The sequence below is a fragment of the Caenorhabditis remanei genome, chromosome X (assembly GCF_010183535.1).
Source record: "Caenorhabditis remanei strain PX506 chromosome X, whole genome shotgun sequence".
Classification (NCBI taxonomy): Eukaryota; Metazoa; Nematoda; class Chromadorea; order Rhabditida; family Rhabditidae; genus Caenorhabditis; species Caenorhabditis remanei.
In genome coordinates, this window is record NC_071333.1 from 15,194,433 (window position 1) to 15,217,104 (window position 22,672).

The 22,672-nt window shown below is 38.3% G+C and overlaps 7 protein-coding genes across 7 annotated transcripts; 2 read left to right on the forward strand and 5 right to left on the reverse strand.

Annotated features, from left to right (window-relative positions):
- Nucleotides 1–184: 184 nt before the first annotated feature.
- On the reverse strand, nt 185–1,516 carry GCK72_025002 (uncharacterized protein; the record flags this gene model as incomplete). Its single annotated transcript, XM_003101147.1, has 4 exons — nt 185–251; nt 397–649; nt 1,060–1,220; nt 1,263–1,516. The coding sequence occupies 4 exons, from the start codon at nt 1,514–1,516 to the stop codon at nt 185–187; spliced, it is 735 nt and encodes a 244-aa protein (XP_003101195.1).
- A 3,446-nt stretch (nt 1,517–4,962) lies between these two features.
- GCK72_025003 (uncharacterized protein) lies at nt 4,963–5,330 on the forward strand (the record flags this gene model as incomplete). The annotated part of the gene is made up of 3 exons (XM_003101126.2): nt 4,963–5,013; nt 5,057–5,107; nt 5,160–5,330. 3 exons carry the CDS (start codon nt 4,963–4,965, stop codon nt 5,328–5,330), a joined length of 273 nt encoding a protein of 90 aa, XP_003101174.1.
- Nucleotides 5,331–5,681: 351 nt separating this feature from the next.
- Nucleotides 5,682–7,214, reverse strand: GCK72_025004 (uncharacterized protein; the record flags this gene model as incomplete). Its single annotated transcript, XM_003101134.2, has 5 exons — nt 5,682–5,792; nt 5,841–6,036; nt 6,321–6,704; nt 6,753–6,970; nt 7,020–7,214. 5 exons carry the CDS (start codon nt 7,212–7,214, stop codon nt 5,682–5,684), a joined length of 1,104 nt encoding a protein of 367 aa, XP_003101182.2.
- A 2,325-nt stretch (nt 7,215–9,539) lies between these two features.
- Nucleotides 9,540–9,912, reverse strand: GCK72_025005 (uncharacterized protein; the record flags this gene model as incomplete). Its single annotated transcript, XM_003101144.2, has 2 exons — nt 9,540–9,678; nt 9,842–9,912. The coding sequence occupies 2 exons, from the start codon at nt 9,910–9,912 to the stop codon at nt 9,540–9,542; spliced, it is 210 nt and encodes a 69-aa protein (XP_003101192.1).
- Nucleotides 9,913–10,244: 332 nt separating this feature from the next.
- Nucleotides 10,245–14,000, reverse strand: GCK72_025006 (uncharacterized protein; the record flags this gene model as incomplete). The annotated part of the gene is made up of 6 exons (XM_003101078.2): nt 10,245–10,588; nt 10,635–11,108; nt 11,153–11,310; nt 11,394–12,819; nt 12,871–13,923; nt 13,970–14,000. 6 exons carry the CDS (start codon nt 13,998–14,000, stop codon nt 10,245–10,247), a joined length of 3,486 nt encoding a protein of 1,161 aa, XP_003101126.2.
- A 5,189-nt stretch (nt 14,001–19,189) lies between these two features.
- Nucleotides 19,190–20,726, forward strand: GCK72_025007 (uncharacterized protein; the record flags this gene model as incomplete). The annotated part of the gene is made up of 5 exons (XM_053736155.1): nt 19,190–19,375; nt 19,418–19,517; nt 19,566–19,892; nt 19,940–20,062; nt 20,110–20,726. The coding sequence occupies 5 exons, from the start codon at nt 19,190–19,192 to the stop codon at nt 20,724–20,726; spliced, it is 1,353 nt and encodes a 450-aa protein (XP_053579721.1).
- A 1,505-nt stretch (nt 20,727–22,231) lies between these two features.
- Nucleotides 22,232–22,552, reverse strand: GCK72_025008 (uncharacterized protein; the record flags this gene model as incomplete). Its single annotated transcript, XM_053736156.1, has 1 exon — nt 22,232–22,552. The coding sequence occupies one exon, from the start codon at nt 22,550–22,552 to the stop codon at nt 22,232–22,234; it is 321 nt and encodes a 106-aa protein (XP_053579722.1).
- Between the last annotated feature and the right edge of the window lie 120 nt (nt 22,553–22,672).

Consider the following 22,672-nt stretch of genomic DNA (forward strand, 5'->3'; position numbering starts at 1 on the left):
TTGTTTGTTTGTTGACTAGAGTGTCTTAGAAATCAAAAAGTTTTGAGAAAGAAAAGTCACAGAATGGGAGTACAGGAAAAATAGATCGGGATTGACATGATCAGGTGAATAGCAGGATTAGGAGTGAAAATCAATAAAACGGAATGATTGAGAGTTTTGATGATTACGACGAGAGCAGCAGAGTTTACAAGAGGAATGGGATCAATGCCTTGCGGTGTGGTGGATACTCCGGGAACTTCTCTTTGTACCATCTGAAAATAAAAATATTCTAGTCTCATAAAATATATTCTAGTTTAAAGCTCCCTACGTGTGTAGGCACATGTTTTCGACTTTTTTGTCTTGACAACGTGAGAAAAGCACTTGGAAAAATTCCTATTTTTGAATTTCAAAACTCACGCATGATGGCTAAGAGCTCTCGGTCCGATATTGGAGGCGGTGAAGATCGCGAAAGCAAGAGCTGGAAGGTTCCAGGCGATGATAGCGTATCCGGTCCATTCAACAATTTCACCGAAGTAGTTCGGGCAGGAGATATGCTCATACAACCATCCAGTGGGGATTTTGTATCCAGTCTCTCCAGGGGCTCTCAGGTTGAACAAAATCTTGTCGGCTTTGTGATTGATGTACATTCCGTAGAAGTAGAGGGCGGATCCTGCAATGAGTGGAAAATTGATGACTTTTTGGCTACTATTAACCATACTTGCAAACCGGGCCGATGCGTACCTCGCTTAAAACGCATAATTTTGAGCAGAAAAATATACAAAAATGTAGTTCTCGGCGAGTTCTATGTCTGTGACCTACTACGGGCCGGATGTCTAGTCGTTAATGTACCGCAGCCCGGGTCTGAGTGGGGTTTTTGACGACTTTTGCGTTTTTTGGTATTTTTCCCGGCCCACGGCTTATCAACGACTAACCAGTCGGCCCGTAGTAAGTCACGGACATAGAACTCATCAAAATCTACATCTTGGTATATTTTTCAGTTCATAAAACTCAATTCGAAGCTAGTAACGCGTCGCTCGTTTCGGTCCGGTTTGCCAGTATGCTATGAGCTGTCTAACTTACCAATGTAGTGACGAGCGGTAAGAGCTGGTTCTTCCTCTTGATAGAATGAGTTCCAGACTCCTTGCATAAATCCATTGTAGGTGCAGAAAAAGACGGCAGAAGCCATAATGTAGAGTGGAGAAGTAGTTGTGGAACGAATGCGGAATGGAAAGACAAACACTCTGGAAAAAATGTTCAAAACATTATTTTTTGAATATGGTTACCTGTTTATATAGTGAATGAGGAAAAGTCGAGTCAAATGATGACCGGTGTAGTTTGTCCCAATAAACAAGCAGTAAACAGGGATGAAGAAGGAAGGAGCCTCCTGAATGAACCATGCGAGTTTTGGGTTCAAACCAAATCGGGAAACATTGGTGTATCTTCCATATCCAGCAGTTAATCCAAACCGCAAGGCTAAGAAAACTAACACGGCGCTGATTATCATCAGCCAGGCCATGGTAAGGATTAGCTCTCGCATTCTGAAAGAAAACGGAAATTGGAATATGAATCTTTGAATGTTTGAATGTGAATAAGAGGAAATTGAAATTTAGAATATGCGCTTTGAACATGAAATCGATTAAAAAACTGAAAGGGAAAAGCTGGAATTTGGAAGAAAGAGTCATCAACAAGGTGGTGCACCACGAAAAAGAAACCTTATCGTTGTGCCGTCGTTAAATAAACAACAAATGTTGTTAGACGTAAGGAAATAGTGAGAAGACACGTGAGAGACGCAGAACGAGAGGAGAAGAACGATCCCCCGAATGAGGTCACTCGTTAGTGTGCGCGACTAATTGGCATTCACTGAGATGGGCCACCGAAGATGGACGGCAGGTAGAAAAGAGAGTAAAGGAGGATATGGTTTATAGTGTGTGCGGTAGAAAATGAATGGTGAAAACAACGAAGAGATCGGAGTGTAACTCTTGCGGAGAAAAATAGATTTACAAACAAATATTTTCTGGGAAAACGAAAACATTATGGGTTAACTCGTTTTTAATTGAAAGCGACTGTCGACATATTCAAAGTGCGTCTGTTTTCGAACGAAGAAAAAAGGAAAAGATGCACTTTACTAGTCAGCTCCAGCCAAAAACGAAAAATGGGCGTTTTCGAATAGAGTAATACATCAAATCCGGTTGAGATGTTGAGATACAAAATATAAATCTTGTCTTCCGTCCCCTTCCTCTTTTTCACAAATCAAGTGTCATCCGTGCATCCCAATTATTCACCAGTAGCTTTGCTCTGACCAGCATAAATTCGATGGAACCAAACACGACGTATCCCAATTAGGCGTGTCGTAAAAAAGAACAAAGGCGAGAAAGGGGAGCCAAACCAAAGAAAAGTGGAGTTGCCCCCAACAACAGAAACAGAAAACACTAACGACCTCTTCTTATTTCAGGAACATTGACACTGAAGACACACTTACATTGAGTTCTCCTGGTTGGAACAATATAGCTCCACGAATTTAAATATATGTTTTAGTAGCAATTTGGCTAGTGTGAAAGTCAACATATCTGAATAAAAAAGTGAAAAGTGGAAACACTTGCATCCAACTTTTTGACAAGTTGGCTTTACTAAATCACACGTTCTATGGTTGTTATAGTGTGATGCATAATGTTAAACAGAGAGCGTCCCTGGGAGTTTCAGACGGAAAAAAACTATGGTAATATGGGATTACGGATGACATACGTCTCAACTTTTGGAACTTTTTTGTTGTTTTGTTTCCAAAAAGTTTTGAGAAATTCTTGAAGATTTGAACAACTTTATCAAAAGACAAGATTGTTAAAAATTGAAGTCTTTGATTTAGAATTTTCAAAAAATACTGTCAATTTCATAATTTAAATCAACTGAGTCTTTGAATTTAAACTGAATACATGATTCTGCAAGATTTTAAAAAATGAAAAAGGGAGCTTGAATTCGAACACTCGATTGAATTAATTCATAATTTTGAACTTTTTTTTAGAAAATTTTAAACTGAGGATTTCAATTTTTTTGTGGATTATTCATTTTCATCCAAAGTCAGAATATCTTGAATATTTTTGAATGTAGCTTAGCTATGTCCAGAAGAATCCAACTGAATTTCATTCCAACCTTCCCAATATTTTCATATCACTTGCATCACTTCCCTTAATTTCCGTTATGATATGTCATTTTTCGTTTGTTCTCTTCCAATCAGCAATTCACTACGCGTTTCTCTAATTTTACATCCCCTTGTCTTACTCAGAACGTTGATTCAATTTTTCTTTCTCACGGAAGCTGCACGCACCTCTCCAATTCCTGCTCTAATTATAATCCTCTCCCACCGTCTGCTTACTGATCCCACCCACCCAATCATAGGGTTCCAGGAAATAAGAAAAGCGGGTCTTAGAAGTAAGATCTCTCGACAACAAACCTGGATACGCAGATGAAGCGCGTAGTCTCTCATTAGTTTTCTACACTACTAATAGCTTTTGTCCGTATTTCTTGTCTAGTATAATCCCATATGGTTTTTTATACAGAAATCTACAGATGGAGAACCTTCCAGGACAGATACATCCTAATTCAAATCTACCGCACAATACATTGGTTTGTTCCTGTTCCGTGATTTAACGTCACGTTATTAATTTTCAGATCTTACTCCGCCAAATCCACCGAATTGTAGCCGGACGCCTACAACTAGTGGTAAGTCAGAAAATTTCAGACAAAAAATTCTGCGATAATAAAAATCGAAACCACATTTTATGTTCTCTTTTTTTCCAGGTAGACATGCATGATGGTGAAAATTCGGCGTTGTCTCGAGCACTTTATCAACAACTGGAAACCCTCGATAAACTGATGATAATGGGGCGAAGGGAGAGAAACCTGGTAGACGAACTGTGTATTCACAAATTGGTTTTTGTCGATAAAGTGCTCTTTTTTCAATGAATTCCGTCCCTTTTTTACCTCAACTTGACCTTTTTTTTGTTTGTGATCTCACACCACATCTCCTGTTCTTCATTTATCGAATTTCACCAAATTCTTTCAAACCTTCTTAATTTATTCTTTACCTTTTCTTTCAATAAACCTATCCTATGAAAAAACCGGCGGTTTCTTATTTATTGTATTTTATAATGGAAAACCAAAGAAGAACAAAAACTGATGGCAGACAAGATCCAATGAAGTCTTCACCAAAATTGTCAAATTTTGGCTGGTGCCAAAAGATTTTTTTTTTTTTACCGAATGAAGTCTTCACCAAACTTGTCAAATTTTGGCTGGTGCCAAAAGATTTTTTTTTTTTAACCGAATTTTTTGAATTGTTTTTGAATTTTACATCAAAAAAATCCAATTTCTTGATGCATTCTTTGATTGAATTTTGAGATATAGTAAAAATTCGACATTTTCGGAAAAAAATTCAGAAATTTAAAAAACTTCTTTTTAGATTTAGTTCAATTTTTGAATTATAAACTCCTGGCCGACGGGCCGGGCTCCGGACCGGGCCCGGCCCTTGAATAGTTTGGTCTTCACTAATTTTTGAGAGGCGATAAAGGTTCAAGGAGATCAAATACTCTTTGGTTAGCTCCCTGTACATCCCTGCATCAATATTCTCCCACGATCAGTATTCATTGTGGACGCCAATCAATTTCATTGTTGCATTACAATTGGGTGATGTGGATGGTCGACGCTATTCCTCTTTTCTCCTTTTCATATTCGCCTCCCTCATATTTCTTAATTTTTTGTTTTCGAAAATACTGACGATCCAGTCTACTCTCCCCCAGACATTCACTTACTTCATAAGAGAGCTTTCAAAAACAAAGTACGCGATTCTGATTCATAATTTTTGTCATCCTTGAGACTCATGTTGTCTTAGTAACCAGCCCACTCTTTTTTTCGAATTTACTTGCCCTATGACTCACATTTGTCTTTTTACATCTAATAAGTTACAACAATTATTTTCCGTTATTCAGGCGCGGAATGGCAAACCCTCTCAGATTGAACGGAAAGAACCTTTGCGATGCGGCTCTGGTACGAAGTTTTTCTAAGATTCCAAAATATGAGATGTTTTCAGGAAGTGCTCCACAATCTCCGTGTCCATCTCATTGCCAGAATGAACGTTGAGGTATTCATCGGCTTTATAAATTGAAACTATCAAAAACAACTATTTATTGCAGCGTGAGAAACCAGGTGGTACTCGTAGGCAGACCTTCCGACTCCTCCGGACTCAACTCAAATCGGTTATCGAGTTCATCAGAGTCGGACAACTACCATTCACCCCACTCCGTATGCTCCGTCTCTACCAGGGATGTATCAACAACGAACTCCAACCGATTCCATACGACTAATTGTGGGTTTCCAAATATTTCTTATGCTCGGAATTCTTCTGAGTCATCTTTACTATATTATATCTGGCTTATTATCTAATAAAGGGGTTTACTGACAAATCGAACATTCTGGCATTACTATGTTTATCTGTGAGCACTTTTTTGTTCACAAATATTCATTTAGGGGTTAGAGATAAATGTCGAATGATTTTACAAATAAATGGAGAGAGGTTGTTAGAAAGGAACAACGGATACAAATAAATTTTTTGAATTGAGAGTCCAATATAAACGAGAGAGGAGGGGGGAGGGGTAGTAAAAAGTTATTTTGGCGTTAAAAAATAAGTGAGAATGATACAAAATGCTTTCTTATAGTTAGAATGATACGTAATTCTCTGTTTGGCTTGGAAAGTTTTCGCGGATCACTCTATCGGCTTGACGAATGTCATTTTCGATTTCGAGCAAAGCTTCGTCGTGTAGTTTGAACTGTAAAAGAATTAAAAGTGATAATCAAACTTTTTCCCTTTAACTCACTTGTTCGTTGGCTGTCTTATCCAATTTGCACTGTTTGTCGAGTCGAATGCATACTACAGAGAGTTTTGAATGGAGTCTCATCAACTCCTCATATCCAAGTTTGTAAGCTTTTGTGCATTCGATGTAATAAGGGACCAGAATGCGAAGGTCTCTGACATAGTGACGGAAGGAACGTTGCATGTGTGCTCCTTGCTCGCTATAAGAAAATATTGAAAAAGTTAAAAACGGGTGGCGACAGTGTTGGGTCGGCACGGATTCAGAAAAATGAAAAAAAAAAAAAAAAACTTTTTCACAACTTTTTTTCGAAAATTTTTGAAATTTTCATAAAATAGTCCAAATTTTATTGTACGCTTCAGTTCGACATTCAAAAGCATTCACAGAAATCACGCAATTTTAATGGAATTTTTTCAAAAAATTTAAAATTTCTCTAGGAGCCGGCCCGACCCGAAATTTCCCAACCTTGGGTGGTGATCAACTCACTCATACGATGTCGTTTTTATCTCAAACTTCTTGATCTTCTTCTTTAAAGCCTCCAAATCTTGCATCAAGTCCTTGATGCAGAGTTCTGGAGCTGGATCTATTTCGATTTCTCCGACTCTGGCACGCTCCATGAATTTGGCGCAGATGTTGTGGATACCAATCAGTGCATTTCTTGCTTGCATCATCGCCTGCTCAACGATTTCTCTCCGAGCTACGCAAGTCACGTGTCCAACGTTTTCCAGCTGCTTTTCTTCATCGACAGTCGCATATTTTTGACAGATTCCGATGATTTCCAAGACTGTCTCCCCTCTTCGTTGAATGCTCCTTATCTGGCGGGAACACTCGATGAACGACTCGTTGTATCGTGCACCGACTTTGTCGACTCTGCAACAAACATTTGGTCATAGATGAATCAACTCGTAATATTCTAACCGTTTAGCGGCTAGCTCCGCATCCCGTTCGATTGTTCGAAACTTGATTACCAAGTCCTGAAGAGATCGAACAGTTTCATCGCACAGTTTCTTCTTCTCCGTCATTTTCGTTCTGATTTGGCTGAGGGCTTCCGATGCGTTCACAGAATTGAGAACTTTCTCGATTTCCTCTCTGATCTCTCGGCCTTCGTCGGTCATTGCGGATGGATCCAACAACTTCTTCAATGATTTTTATCGGAAAAGTGTTTCTTTACCTATCAAAACTCACTTGACCAAGATAGAAGAAGCACATTCCAGGAAGCGTGACATCTGAAGTGGTCAAGAAACTGACTGAATCCGGTTGAGCCAGCTTCTTGAGACATCCCGATGGGGCGCGCATTCTTGCTTTGATGCCCGCGATCAGCGTCTGAAGAGACTCCCTTTCGATGATAGCACCCGTCGAAGTCGAAGCTCTGCCTGACATTCTGAAAGAAAAACAAGAAAATCGATAAATTTCGAGACTCAAAATTCAAAACCAAAAAACTCGAATGTAGAATTAGGACTTTGAAGAAAAAGGTGGAGAAAAAGTGTGCCAAATCACGCGCGGAGTCGACTAAAACCAATGATTACTTAAAGAGTATTAAAAATTATATATCTAACTCGGCATTTGACTATAATGTTTTTTCGAAATATCCGAATAATCAAAAATCTAAGAATTCAAGAAGACTCACTTACGGCTTCGGAGAAACTAATCAGACAATTTCATGACGTTATCTCTCAGATATTTACAGAGTTTGCCGGTGTCTGGGGAACGATGGCATGTATCTTGTTACTGCAATTTTTGTATGTAGTATAATCCAGACAAAAGTGATGTTGCGAAGTTCCAATAATGATGACGAACTTAGGTTCTATTCCTTACCTTCTCTCCAAGTTTTGACTGGAGTGGTGTTTGTTGAAGCTGTGACTTGAACAAACGGGATCGAAATGATATCATCTTTCAACTGGGATACTGTAGTCTTCACGTCGTCAACTCATGATTTGTCGAACTTGAGCACGGTCCAATAATATTCATATGATCTTCTCAAGGAGTCGGAATGCATTGTCAACTTACAGGGAAAATTCTCGATGTGCCATCTTCCAAACGACTCAAGAGTTTGGCCCCTAACACTTTAGAGTACGTAGATTTCGAATATGAAATAATATTTCGATAAATCCCTTTTTGAGCCGAGGTATGATTCGTCAAACTTTTGAAAATGTGTGATATGTATGACTAGACATTTCGGCAAACGGTGTGTCACGCAGTAAATGCTTAAATATAGGAAAAGTTTGACGGGTCATAATTTGGCTCAAAGAAGAATTTATCGAAATTTTATTTCAGATTTGAAATCTACGTACTCTAAAGTATCAGGGGCAGAATTTTTGAGTCGTTGGGAAAAGGATACTTCGAGGACTCCCCTTGTAAGCTGACAATTCATTCCGCCTTTTTGAGAAGGTGAAGCGAATTCTATTGAAATGTGTTCAAATTAGACAAGCCGTGAAATAAGCCAACGGGATCAAAATGGTTTTGAAGGAAACATCTTTTCACAGGAATGCTGTATTCTTCACGGCGTCACGATTTGTCCAACTTGACCACGTTCCAATAGAATTCCCATCGTTTTCTAGGAAATTCAGAATGTATTGCCAGCTTACAAGGGGAGTCCTCGAAGTATCCTCTTCCAAATGACTCAAGAATTCCACCCCTAATACTTTCGAGTACGAAAATTCCGAATCTGAAATAAAATTTCGATAAATTCTTCTTTAAGCCGATTTATGATCCGTCAAACTTTTCCTATTATTGAGCATTTACTGCATGACACGTCGTTTGCCGAAATGTCTATCCAAACATATCTCCCACGTTTCCAATGCTTGACAGGCCATAACTCGGCTTACAAAAAGATTAAGCGGAATTTTATCACAGATTCGGAATCTACGTACTCGAAAGTGTCAGGTGCTAAATTTTTGAGTGGTTGCATGTTTCTATGGTCCCTATTGTAGTCGTCACCTTGTTTCCCAGTTTTAACTGAAGTGGTGTCTACGTTGAAACGGTGACTTGAACCGAAGAGATCAAGTTGATATTGAAGAAAGTATACTACAATAAGGATACTGTAGTGGTAATGTCTTTACGTTGTCAATTGATGATTTATCGAACTTGAGCACGGTCCAATGGAATTCACATCATCAGAAGACCTGTCATCTTTTCGAAAAGTTTTAAAAAGGAACTCCTCAAAGTGTCCTCTTCCAAACGACTAAAGAATATCGCCTCTAATACTTTCGAGTACGTAAATTCCGAATCTGGAATAAAATTTCGATAAATCCTTCTTTGAGCCAAGTTATGACCCGTTAAACGTGGGTAAAGTGGAGATATGTTTGGATAGACGTTTTGGCAAACGACCTGTCACGCATGTGAAAGCTTAATTATATGAAAAGTTTGAGGGGTAATAACTCGGATCACAGAAGGATTTAACGGAATTTTATTTCAGATTTAGAATCTACGTACTCGAAACTGGCAGGTGCAAATCTTTGAGTGGTTTGGTAGAGGAAAAGACTTCCATTGTTATATTTTTCTAGCTCATACTTAAAAAAACTCATATTCGGCAGCTACTTGCATTTTGCTATCTTTTGCTCTGAATGATTTGCCTAGTCTCTCTTCCTCATTAATAATCAGCCGATGTACACGAAATACGACCGACTGTCTGCTATCTTCCATATATCAGTGCATAGAATGATATTTACAATAGTTTATTGATTTACAAAATTGGGATGAGACCAATTAAATTTCACGGCAATCGCAAACGGCGAAGCAGACTTCGGCTAGACAAGCGCAGATCTGAAAGAACATGCAACATGGAGCACAGCACTTGCATGGTTTCTTTGGTTGTGGTACGGCTGGTTGTTGGAATGGAAGGAACCTGTAAACTTTAGTTGAGTCTTTTCTTTATGATATCATATTCTCGAAAATTCTGAGATCCCAAAACTCAATCATCAACTAGAAATTCAAGAAAGAAAGCGTGACTAAATGCCATCTCAAGAGAGATTTGAGATAATTTGTGTTTACATTTCGAAACAACTCACGTGGCGTTCTGTGGTTGCGGTTGAGCAGTGACCGTCTGAGTAATTGACGTGTATTGAGCGGTGCCAGCCATTTTCCGAGATGAACACGACTTGTTTAGTAGATTTGAAACAGAAATGAAATCGGGGGAGGTGTATGTCGGGATGTATACCTCGTGTTGTCACTAAGCGACCGTCTCCCGTGTCGCGATGCACACAACTGGCGGGAAATATATGATTTCCATTTTCATGGCCCATGGGAGGCGCTGATGTGTTTTGAAACGAGTTTTTTTAAGTGTAGACCTGAAGCTTTTGGGTTTGTACCAATTTCAAAAAAGGAGTTGCTTTTATTGACTATGTGAGATTGGATTGCTGAATCTTATACAATTATGTACAAGAAAGGTGAAAAAAGTTAACAGGGAATCAACTACAATTTAGAAATCTTATCATCGGATGCGACAAATGAGAACACGGCACACATAAACTTCATCTCCTCAATCCAAATCCTCTCGGGATCCTTCTTTGGAATATTTTGGATAGATTCATGCAAGTGATATGCGTCGAAGTCAATAACACTAGAGGTGATGCTTGCGAGAAGTTCGTAGTAAAGAATGAACTTCGACTGATCAGAGTTTCGATTTTCGAAGTTTCTCCAAAATTTACACCGTTTTTGGAAAAGTTCCTTGGTTCTTTCTGGCGACCAATCAAGTTTATCTTCTTGTACCTTCTGGAAGGCATTTGAGAGCACAAGCTCTGATGCGAGAGTTATTTCTGGAAAAAATGAATTGAATAAAATTTTTTTAAATATACTGCTTACGCGGATTCTCCTTGTTAATGAGGTATCTATTCTTAGCCTGCTCGTTGATATGAATCACCAAAGTAGTAATTGAGAATTTGTCAAGTGAATTTGGAGGCAGATCAGTAGCAGACATGGATGGATCACCAAGATCTTCTGGAAGCCAAGAATCTAACTCAGACATCATCTGATAGTATCTAGTATCAAGACTCTTTTGCACGAAATCGCTTTTGTTTCCGTTGAACAAAAACAGCAGGTCTTGGAGTGCGACGACTTCCGTGTCCGGGTCTTTTAGCTTATTAAAAATCAGCTTGAAGAAGAGACACAGTTTCCAGTCATCCTTGTCTTGAGATGAACTGTATCTTGTGATCCGAGTGTTCAATAAAGACTCAATCTCTTTGTCGGAGCGATGGTAGTCAAGATTGTGTAGTTGAGACAAGTTTTGCTTCCAGTACTCCATGATGGCTTCCATGAACTCGTGACTCTTCGGACGTTCTGAAATATAAAGAATGATTTAAAACCTCCTTAATATTGACTACCTTTGATAAAGGCCAAATAGTGATATCGAGTTGAACCCATTGCATCAAAGTATCTGTTGACACGAGTCAGGATAAACCATTGAAAGCCATTTCTGATAATTGCTTCGTCTTTGGCATCTTCAATAGCTCGGTTGAGTTCTTCCTCGTCATCCGGTCCCCTATAAAGCATACATAATTGATAGAATTTTAAACAAAACAGAAAAGTGTTACATCTAGTAATTCAGATGCATTTTCAACTCACATTTCCAGAGCATGTGGATTTTTTTTGTCTTGCTTAGATGCTTTACCTCCTTTCCCCTTCTTCGCGGTTTTCGACCTTTTAGGTGACTTTATTGGCTGCTTAGACTGAATAGGGGCAATATTCTCGGAATTCTCCATTCGGTTTCCCTCCGATTGATCTTTCTGCTCTCCAAGTGACGACTCATTTAATGAGGCAATTAGAGCTTCTTTGTCTGATGGATGGGACTCTGTCTCAAGAATCTTCGGGATTTGATCAGACTTCAGTGGACCTTGCTCATCAATCCAGATATCTTGAATAACCTCCAAATGTGACTCTTCTTGTGTCTGAGTATCTGGCGAAGTTACAGCTAATTTTGGCTCTGTATCTGGTTGGAATGAGAAGTTTGCGGATGAACCGGCGGTACTGTTAGCCACCGTTTCAAAATTGCTCGAGGTACTGTTAACATCCCTTCCAACCGGTTTGTCCTTCTTTTGCACTCGATTTCTAGTGTTACCACTTGTATTCTTGGATTGAAAACCGCGTAATGTAGAGGATACATTCCTTTGAACTTTTAGCCACTGGAAGGTACCGCTTGTACTTGGAACCATTGTGTTTTTAGCTGAATTCCTTGTGTCTTTAACCGGAGTTACTGAATTGGAGTTGCTTCCAGATTTTTCGGTTTTTGTCAAAGAAGGAATACCAAATTTAGAAGAGGTTGGAAGCTTTGTGTTCTCAACTGGACCAGTGACGGCTGCTGCAACCGAAGCATAACTTTTCGAGGGACTCACTCCGAGAGATCGATCTTTCTTTTCAGTAGTACTGTACTCATCTTGACATTGATCATGCATACATTGAGACGATACAAATGTTAGGACTTTTGGAGACTTGAAATCGATCAGGATGGTCGGTGCTCTTCGGTGTTCAGAAGCATTTTGCGTGTCGGTAACAGTTGTCACAATCGAGTTACTTGGGAGATATCCTGTAGTTGTCGAAACAAGTGGAGCCTCCTCTTCTTGACTATGTCTAGTTGCACCACTCATTTCCTTGTGTTGAACACTAACAGGCAAAGATGATGCAATTTCTTGAGCTTCAGACGATTTGGAAGTCACGTTGGTGGATGGACCACTTCCATTTTCAACTGGGTCATTGATTGTTGCTCCTGGAGTGGAGTCGATTGAGACGGCAACGGAACTTGTCAAATCAGATATCACGTCTTTTGCCATTTGAATTTTGGTGGAATCATGAGCAGGTGGGTTACTTGGGAGGAATACCTCAGCAGTCGAGACAGGTGGACTCTCCTCTTCTTGTGGTCCAATACTAACACTCATTTCCTCATACTGAACACCAACAGATTTGAAAGTGACGTCCGTTTGAGTTTCTCCCGGTCTATGAGTAACGATATCAGTTTGCGTTTCTGCGTCAACGACATTCCTCGACGGACTGACTTCTGTAATATACAGATTAAAATAACTCTGTTAACGATTTTACTAGAATTTACCTGGACGGTTATTCTCCGATTCCATTGGTCTCTCCACACCTTCTCCTCGCAACCTGGCTATTTCGAGTAGTGCCTTTGCATGCTCGTTCCAAAGAAAAACGTGTTGAGTCAGAAACTCTTGGGCAGACATTACTTGAATGACTGGTGGAGGAAATGGGTAACCTCCGTTCGGAATGGGAAACTGTAGTTGTGGTTGAACGTGATTGGTAGGCTGGCCACTGACTGGTACATCCTGCTGTTCACGTGGCATACTGGTATTGATTGGGTTGAAGTGACCATTATTCTGATACGGAGTATGATAAACAGAATCACTCTGTTGTGGGTTATGAAGAATCACTCCACCGCCAAAAACTTGCCTTTGTTGTAACGGTAGTGACATCAGGTGCGACATTTGTTGATTGTTGGCAACCATGTTATTGGAGTGTGGAATTGCATGTTGACTAGGTCCAGCAGAAGTTTGAAATCTTCCCTGAGTATCACTTTGTGACTGATTTCGATAAATGTCATGGCCAGAATAGGAAGATGGAACGGCTGGGAGCGATGTGTTTTGTGGAGTAGCGCCCAGATGACTGACCATATTTGATACATTCTGCTGTACACGTAGCATGCTGGCATCGTTCGGGTTGAAGGTACCATTATTCTGATATGGAGTTTGTAAGCCAGAATCACTTTGTTGTGGGTGATGAGAGACCACTCCATTTGCGTTTTGTTGTAACGGGAGTGACATCAGGGGCGACATTTGTTGATTGTTGGCAATAATGCCATTGGAGTGTGGAAGTGCATATTGACTAGGTCCAGCAGAATTCTGATATCTTCCCTGAGTATCGTTTTGTGACTGATTCCGATAAATGTCATGGCCAGAGAAGGAGGATGGAACGGCTGAGAGCGATGTGTTTTGTGGGTTAGCGCCCAGATGATAAGAACTGTTTCCATTCGACCCCTGGGGAATGAATTCATTGGCATTTGGGTTGAGTAGTGACACATTGCGGTCGTTTCTTAGAGGATTGTGGTGTTGATTCTGCTGGAATCGACATCTCGGACGGTTCAGATTGCCTGAAATCAAAAACGTCAACTAATTTTTTTTAACCTTGTTTCTCACGTTTCACGTTATCTGGTTGTCTGCGTGACATTTCCACTTCCCACGTTAGACACTGGTTTAGCAAGTGAAATTGGAAACTTGGCAACAGAACGATTGGAAGAAGGTACACACGAGTTTTACTGAAAAAAGTTACGTTGAAAAAGAAATAGAGAAACGGATAACGGAAAGAAATGTGTGTAAACATACAAATTATGATAAAACTGGCAGGCACGAGAGAGCAGAATAAGGCGGATTTTCGAAAATAATTCTAATTATGGGTTACTCATAACGCGAGTTAGAGAGGCGGAACCGAGCGGTGAGAAGAGGAGACACTGCTGAGCGCACCTGAACTGAAGACAGCCGTTTGCTCAGAATGCGTAGAAGGGGGAAAGTGCAAAATGGCCTGCTCATCTGGGGTTTCACTCCTTCAAAAATATGAATAACACTATAGAGCGCATACAAGATTGTGGGAATCTGTTTCTATGGGAAAGACCCGCCAAATTAGCAGAATCATAATGTTTACGCAAGCCATAGGTCAGAAATGTGAAAGTTGCTTCAAAGACATAAGTGATTTTCCGTGTCATATGAATCGCTGCAAGATTTTGTTTGCGTGACTTTTTCCAATAATAATTACGCTTGGTTTTCGAAAAACTTTGAGGCGAAAAATTTTTCGGTCTAAACTTTTCGAAAAAGTTTTTCGGACGAAAAATTTTCGGATAATTTTCGAAAAAACCGTTCGAAAAATTTTGGAAATTTCTTCTGAAATTTCAAAATTTAAGTTACAAAAATAGTGATTTTTCGATTTTTCCTGAAATTCTGTACTCAAAAACAAGTTTCTATCAGTCTTTCTTCGAAATACTTACAGTTTTCACACAAATTCAAGATTTTTGCCCCCGAAAAAAACATTTTTCAGACAGTTTTCTGGAATTTTTTTTGAATTTTTCGGTTAAAATTTTTCGAAAAAAAAAGTTTTTCGATTTTTTTCGGTCCGAAGTTTTCGAAAAAAATAAGTTTTTCGGTTTTTTCGATATCCATAATTTCGAAAAAAAAGTTTTTCGAAAATTTTTCGGAAACTTTTTTTCGCACAGCCCTGGTCAGGACTCACTTCTTGCACAGGCGTGCACACAAACATCGTTTTAAACTCGTAAGAGGTTACGGAAAGAATATATCCTGTTTTAAACAGGTGCTTCTATTCCAACTACGCGTCCATTCAATTACATCACGAACAATATCTTTGAAAGGTTCCAGGCACGCCGAACGAGTTCAGAACTAACAGAGCAATGCGTTTTTGTATCTTCTTTGTACTTGAGTTTGTGTTTTTTCGGCCAATGAAAGCACTTAAAACTTTAGATGAAAAATATATGCGTAACAAACATAAGCAGTGACATGTTTCTGGTCACGTGTTGGTTTCACAGTGTAATGAGGATTTACCTGAAAATGTGTGATTTTAATTTATTGTTCAGTGTACATCAAGAAATGTTCACACCGTTTTCTCATTTTCCTTCTCCGGCTCCTCAATTACATCTTTTCATTTTATTGGTAACATACTGTTTCTAGTGAATCTGTAATCCACTTCCTGTAAGAGATTTATTTATTGAAGGACATTCACCACTTATACAAATAAGAAAAAAGAAAACTGTTCTTCTACTTCTGATCTCTGACTGAAATTTCGAAAGGCTAGATGCTTTGAACTTTAAAATACGTAACATATTTTAATTAAATCATCTTTTAGCTAGACATTTATCTGCACTTTAAATCAAAACAGATCCAGACATGATAATTGAAAGTAATCAGCGACGTGCGTCACACCAAAAAGGTTGTCGTCAGTTTGTTAATGCAATGAGTGATTCGTCAAGAATTCTATTCGGGATTTTGGATTTACAGATATTTTGAGACTTGTTTTGAACAGTTCTAGGAAACTAATTATTATATAAACAAATGACCTGAACTAAAAAGAAATTGCACAATGAAACGGAATTCAGGTTTTCAGTCGAATGTTTACAGAAGAACTATTTTTGCTCACACGTGGAAGAGATAGTAGTTGATGAGAACGAAGATATTGCAGCCAGACAGTTGAATGTTCCATGGTAAAGAATTGCAATATGTACTGGAATATTTCTGAAATTATACTGTCATAAATTTTCTGTTTTCCCTTAGTTCTGCGGCATTGATATGTTTCTCTCCCAAATCACCGTTCATTCTTATAAAAAACTTATCGTTCTTTCCTACTTTAATCATCTTAAGCATTTTTAATTGTGAGAACCTAGTTGGTTATTCATTTCATCAACGGCGTTCGCCAACGTCAAAAGTGCCCTTTGAATTAGCTATTAAAATATATATTTGAACTAATGTTATATTTGAACTAATGTTTTCTAACGAGTTACTCACAGGACGTAGAAAGTAGCTGCTGATATTTAATGAATTCAACTGACAGAAGAGGAAGACTTTCAGATTTTCCTTAAATTCGCATTGCCTGCAGATTACAGTTTTTCTTTTCTACTTTAGTTGATAAAAAGGCGGAATCTAATCATTCAACATATGAAAAAACCTTCAAATAAGTGCAGCGCATGAGAGAAAAGTCGTGGAATCATGAAAATTTGTAACAGGAGATAATTTCTCACGCTGAATTGAATGGCTTTCACAAATTTTCCATAACTCGTTGATTTTTCCCCAGAGATGCATAATCTAGGGTGGTCCCGTTGATAATATACGGAGTATATTTGTCAGATCTTCCATGCTTTGAAAATTGGTGAAACTAGTGATCCAATGTCGAATAAATGGTTTTTAATAATCTAACAACAATATGAGTTTGACGACATAAATTTGTTTGAAGAGGAGAATATAAGACTCTGAGACAAGAACAAGTGACTTATTCTTTTTACTGAAGCTTGTTGGCTTCCGCTAATTTCACGTTTTGAACTTCCGGGACTCAATCGGCTTGATTGGTTTGTCACGACGCCAGATACCAGATGATTTCAAAGCTGTCGTTTTGATAAGCCTGTGATTCTTCTTGAGATTGATGATACTTAAGTTCGCCACTCTCCTACTAAAATTAAATTACAGAAGCTAAAATTGAAAGTTTGGAATTGAGAGTTTTGAAAATAAACTCATTAAAGGCGATCCAAAAAATGTTTTCAGACTTGTTAACAGTAAGCTCAAACTTGTGAACTTTGTAAAAATTAGTCACAAGCCATATGTAATTAAAGTTGTTCTCTCCAAACGGGAGCCAAAGTTCCACAATTCTCCGGATGGCATTCTATACATTATACTAGCGTGAAAAAATCAACTCAAACTCAAACAGCTTGGTTTCCAATCAGCAAATGATGTCACTCCAGTCTCAACAGCGACAAGCTTCTGCCAGTGGAGTGATTCTTTTATCATTTATCCCTGAGTAATTAGCCTTTAAGAGACAATAACAGGCTTTCAATTTCAAATGATTTTCAGAGCATGTGAAACCGCTAGTAATGAATGAGGAGGTGGACGACCATCTATAAAGGTTCTTTCACAATATCTTTCTATTTTCCTATTTTTATGGTGTTCTCTGTTTTTTTTAATTGTTTTTGGTATGTTTTTTGTATTTTTCAACAATTATTCCCTATCCTTGATACCACCTGCTCCCAATCAATAAAAGTTGCAGAATGTTTCCCAGCAGCTTATGCTCAAGTCACCCCTGTATTGCCGACTCGATGTTTCTTCTCAATCCTATAATTATAAAAGTGCAGTCAAGTTTTCCTCTTAAAAACTTCATCCTTGTTTCATCTTTTGTTTTTTTGGTTTCTGGTTTTTGTTATATGCAAAAAGTTCAAACAGATCAGATTAACCTACCCTGTTGTACAGTAACTATTCTAACGTTTCTCTGTGATTTTCTTCAAAATCCATTTTTCTTCGTGTGTTGCACACATTTTATGAACGTCTTCTAAATTTGGTCTCGTCATTTAAAAAAGAGACGTTTCCCAGCAACACACATGTCGAAACCGCATAAAATTTGAGTTATGTTTTTTTCTTACGCAGTCACTTTACTAGATTTTCTCATGTCTCCTGCATGCTCAAAATAAATATTTCTTAGAAAAAAAGATAGAAGAAAATTGAAATTTGTTCCGGATACAATATTTCCTTAATACCTTTTTTGGGGTAACATAGATTAGTACATAGTCATCATTTTTTTGCCTTATTTCTAATTCAGCAATGTGGCATTGACAATCAATGCGATCTTTTTCTCTCTTTTGATTACTACTATTGCTTCTATAGAATTTTCTGTTGTTTCTCAACTCCACCAGTTTGAAAACATCATTTTGATATTTTAGGAGCTTCCATCATGATCAGTTTCTTCGAAAAATGTCCGACCAATTTCCCCGAATACGCACTGGCAAGTTTATTAATTATTAGGAACTTATTAAATTAGTTAGTGAATTACAGAAAATGAATCGGGAGGAGATTCAACGTATTACTTTGATACGCAATGCTGCTGTAAGTGCATTTCAAAAATTACATCAAAACGACAATTATTTAATTATTTCTTCTGTGTGTTGAAGCCAGCCACCTTTCCAGGTTCAAATTGGAGCCGATCCCATGCACATATTTTTCTTGGACACACTAGTGGAGCTCAATGCAAAGATGATTCAAGTTGGAAGTCAACCACTTTCCACAGACGGTCTTCTGGAAATGTTTTCTACCTGTAGCTGCATTCGTGCAGCCTGGTCTGCTCTGAATGTCAAAATTGACTAAACATTGTAGCTTCTTTATACTTGTAATGTTGGGGAAAATAAATAGTTTTAGATATTTTATAGAACTCTTAAATTCATTTAAATTATATGAAGGTAATATTTTTTAGCCTTCTTAATTTGCTTCTAAATTTTGCGAAAATTTCATAGTTTACCCCCTTTCATTCAATCTCTAATTCTCAGCAAAGAATGGAAAATAAAAGATGGTGGGATATGACTCTCTCTCTATTTTTGTGATGATTTCCTTGCACAACTGTCAAAACACTTTTTTCGAGACGGAGTAGGATGTTTTGATCCATTTTCGTGAGGCTGCGAGAATAAGAATAACATTGAATAAAAACAGATTCGAGCTTGTCTCAAAATGGAAATCTCGAAAACAGGACTGTCTATAGGGGTGTGACTACCATTCTGACAAACAGGACTGTCTGCGGTATGGGGGCGTGGTTGCTGGTCTGTCACAGTGTCCATTAGCTAAAAAAAACAGCCTTTGAGATTCTTCATTCTTCATTCCAAATTCACAATGAGCATCATGGCTGCTGTGAGCAGCATGATTGAGTTTGCAACGAGCATCAAAGCTAAGTTTCGCAAGCGTCTTGATCTCTATAGAACTCCTACCACCATCACTGGTGCAGAAAATGTTTGCGAACGTCTCACTCTCAAGAAAGCTGTCATCGAGAAAACAGATTTATGGAAATCTATATTCGAAGTAAGAAAAATTAACAAATTTGATGGAATAATTTTGTTTCAGTATATGGAAAAGGAGGCAATGAGAATCAGTGAGAAGAATTATAGAACCTGGTACAAGCCAATGGGAGCGATAGAGAGATACCTGTCTGTTCGTGAACCAAGTACGTTTAAATTTTGTTGCGTTTTCTTTTAACTCTTATTATTTCTAGAGAACATGAACCCGATTCGAACCAAACTGGGTGATGATATTAGAATAGAATTAGTCGATGGTACTTTGGCGTTTATCCCGGACATCCAGCAATATTATATTCTTCACGGTGGAGCAGGCCAACAAAATAAGTTCTGGAATATGGTATGGGAACAAAATTCTTCAGTTATTGTGATGCTCGACAGTGAAGACCTCAAAGCAACATACTTTCCACACAACGAGAATGAGACGGTCAAATTCCAAAAATATGAAATAACTTGTACCGACATGATATCTGAGAGCTTCTGCGAAGTCCGTAATCTTACCGTCTCTCTTTTAACAGAAAAAGGTTTGTTGATGCAGGAATAATAAAAACTGAAAAATCTGATTTTCCAGGAAACTATCGTCATATCAAACATATTCGGTATAACGGTTTCAAAAGTTTATCTCGTTTTCGCCCAGATCGAGAGTTTTTCCCAGATCATGATCATTTCGGGAAATTCATTGACTATCTTAGCGGTAAGTTAATGAAATCATGAAATCAGCAAGTATTTAAAGTATTCCAGAAAATGAAGTTCTTCACACTGCCATGCCTTCAAATTTCTTTCCATACAAAATTGAAAAGTTTGATCATTCGCCACCTTCATTCGCTCCTGTTATCCAGGCTAACATAAAATTCGGGCGTTCTGGTTGTCTTGTTGTCATCGACGCCATTTCTCGTTTGTTTAAAAGAAATATCAAGCACGAGTACAACATTGAAAAGATAATATTGAACATGAAAATTGAGTGCTTCAACAGTATCCAGACACCGGATGAGTACAAGTTCATTGTCAATCAAGTCATTCATATGACAGAGAAGATGAAACTCAAATTTCCTGCCGTCGACGCCGGCATCACTGACTCCGAAACCATTGAAGTGGCACCGCCGAAGCCGACACCGCCTGAGAAAGAGGTGCAACTCATCAACCCTACCAAGGAAAACTTCGAGAAGATCATGTCTGCAAAGGAGTGGACGTCGGAGAAATTTTTCAGACCTATTGAAAGAAAGTTTGGATGGAAAACTGAGGAACGAGAACTGCAGAGTTGGCGTTACGACGGCGTGGTGAATCATTCGATAATTGAAAAATTTAATGCACATTATCGTTTGCTTCCTCGCAAAACCAAGTTTCCTTGGCTTTATTAATTTTACATCTCTCTACTATTCATATATCCAAATCGGAAAATATTATACAGTAACTCAGACCTATTATATCAAACAACTTCATTTTTTTCATTCCAGTTTAACCATATTGGTCCTTTTCCCCAAATCAGTTGATTCTTCATTCTAATATTTCAATCACTATTTACCCACAAAATTTACTTTTCAATTTACATGTGAAATCCTTCTGCCTATGCATCCATACTGTCTCCTTCCAGTTTCTACAATAAATAACCAATAACATACAATTCGAATACTTGTTTCTTCATTCTCCACCAATCAAAATATGTGGAACCCGTCAGACACTTGTTTTTGAATGATTGACTTTGAGCATGTTCAAAATACTATAGAAAAACACAGAAGAAAAGAATTGAGTCACTCTTTTTATTGGGAGCTCAAAAACACGACTGTCTGTGAAAATCTTCGTCGTCTCGGTGCCAGTCTGTGAAAATCCCCACTAATTGAAAATGGCGCAGAATGCGAAAACAGTCTCTGAGTATCTCGACTCTTCCTACACAGTTGGTACCGTAGCTGGCGGGGATACAGTTCTGAAAGATCTGAATTCGAAGAGCACTATCATTATGATTGAGGTGATTGAAGATAGACTTCTTATCCAATCCGGCTTGGGTAAAATTTAGAGCACGTCAAAAATTCAATAAAGTTTCGACGTTTTGGCCAGAGGGTCATCTTCAGAAAAAGGAATGATACCTACAAATTAAAAAAGGTTTTTACCCAACCCAGGACGGATAAGAAGTCTATCTTCAATCACCTTAATCATAATGAACGTACAAAAGCACAAAAAAAAACAATCCGAAACATATATCAGAGCTGTAATTGTAAAGCGTCAACTATAGAGAAAAAAGCACATCACTTTAATTAGCATAATCCAAGCGTACTAGTGGTTTGTTTTTTTTTCCTATAAAGCTTTGGAAATTCTCCATTTTTTAATGGCGAAACGTCTGGTGGCGAAATGACTGGTGGCGAAATGTTCGGTGGCAAAACGTCTAGTGGCAAAATGTCCTGTAGGCATACCATAAGAATTCGAAAATTCGGTACCAGAAATGTGAAGCGAATGAAAATTCGAAGCATTCCCAAAGAATGGTTCTCAAAAATCAAAAACTCATCTCCGAATCTCTATCAAAAAAGGAAGAAATTCCCGCAAGACCATCATTTGTCACTAAAGTTTCGAGAATCCTAACTCGTTTCCGTAATTATTTCCGAAAAAATGAATGGGGCGAGTGCGATACGTCTGACACTGCCATGCTGATTGACTATGACTCTGACTCATAATTCTCCGTATATGATTTCCATTTTCATGGCCCATGGGAGGCGCCGATGTGTTTTGAAACAAGTTTTTTGAGTGTGGACCTGAAGGTTTTGGGTTTGTACCAATTTCAAAAAAGGAGATGCTTTTATTGGGTATGTGGGATTGCATTGCTAGATTTTATAGTTATGTACAAGAAGGGTAAACAAATTTAACAGGGAATCAACTAAGATTTAGAAACAACATCATCGGATGCGACAAATGAGAACATGTCGCTCATAAATTTCAACTCCTCAACCCAAATCCTCTCGGAATCCTTCTTCGAAATGTTCTGGATACATTTGTGTAGGTGATGAGCGTCAAAGTCAATCACACTAGAGGTTATGCTTGCAAGAAGCTCGTAGTAGAGAATGAACTTTGACTGATCCGAGTTTCGATTCTCGACGTTCCTCCAGAATTCACACCGTTCTTGGAAGAGTTCCTTCGTTTTCTCTTGCGACCAATCAAGTTTATCTTTTCGAATCTTCAGGAGGAGGTGGACGACCATCTATAAAGGTTCTTTCACAATATCTTTCTATTTTCCTATTTTTATGGTGTTCTCTGTTTTTTTTAATTGTTTTTGGTATGTTTTTTGTATTTTTCAACAATTATTCCCTATCCTTGATAC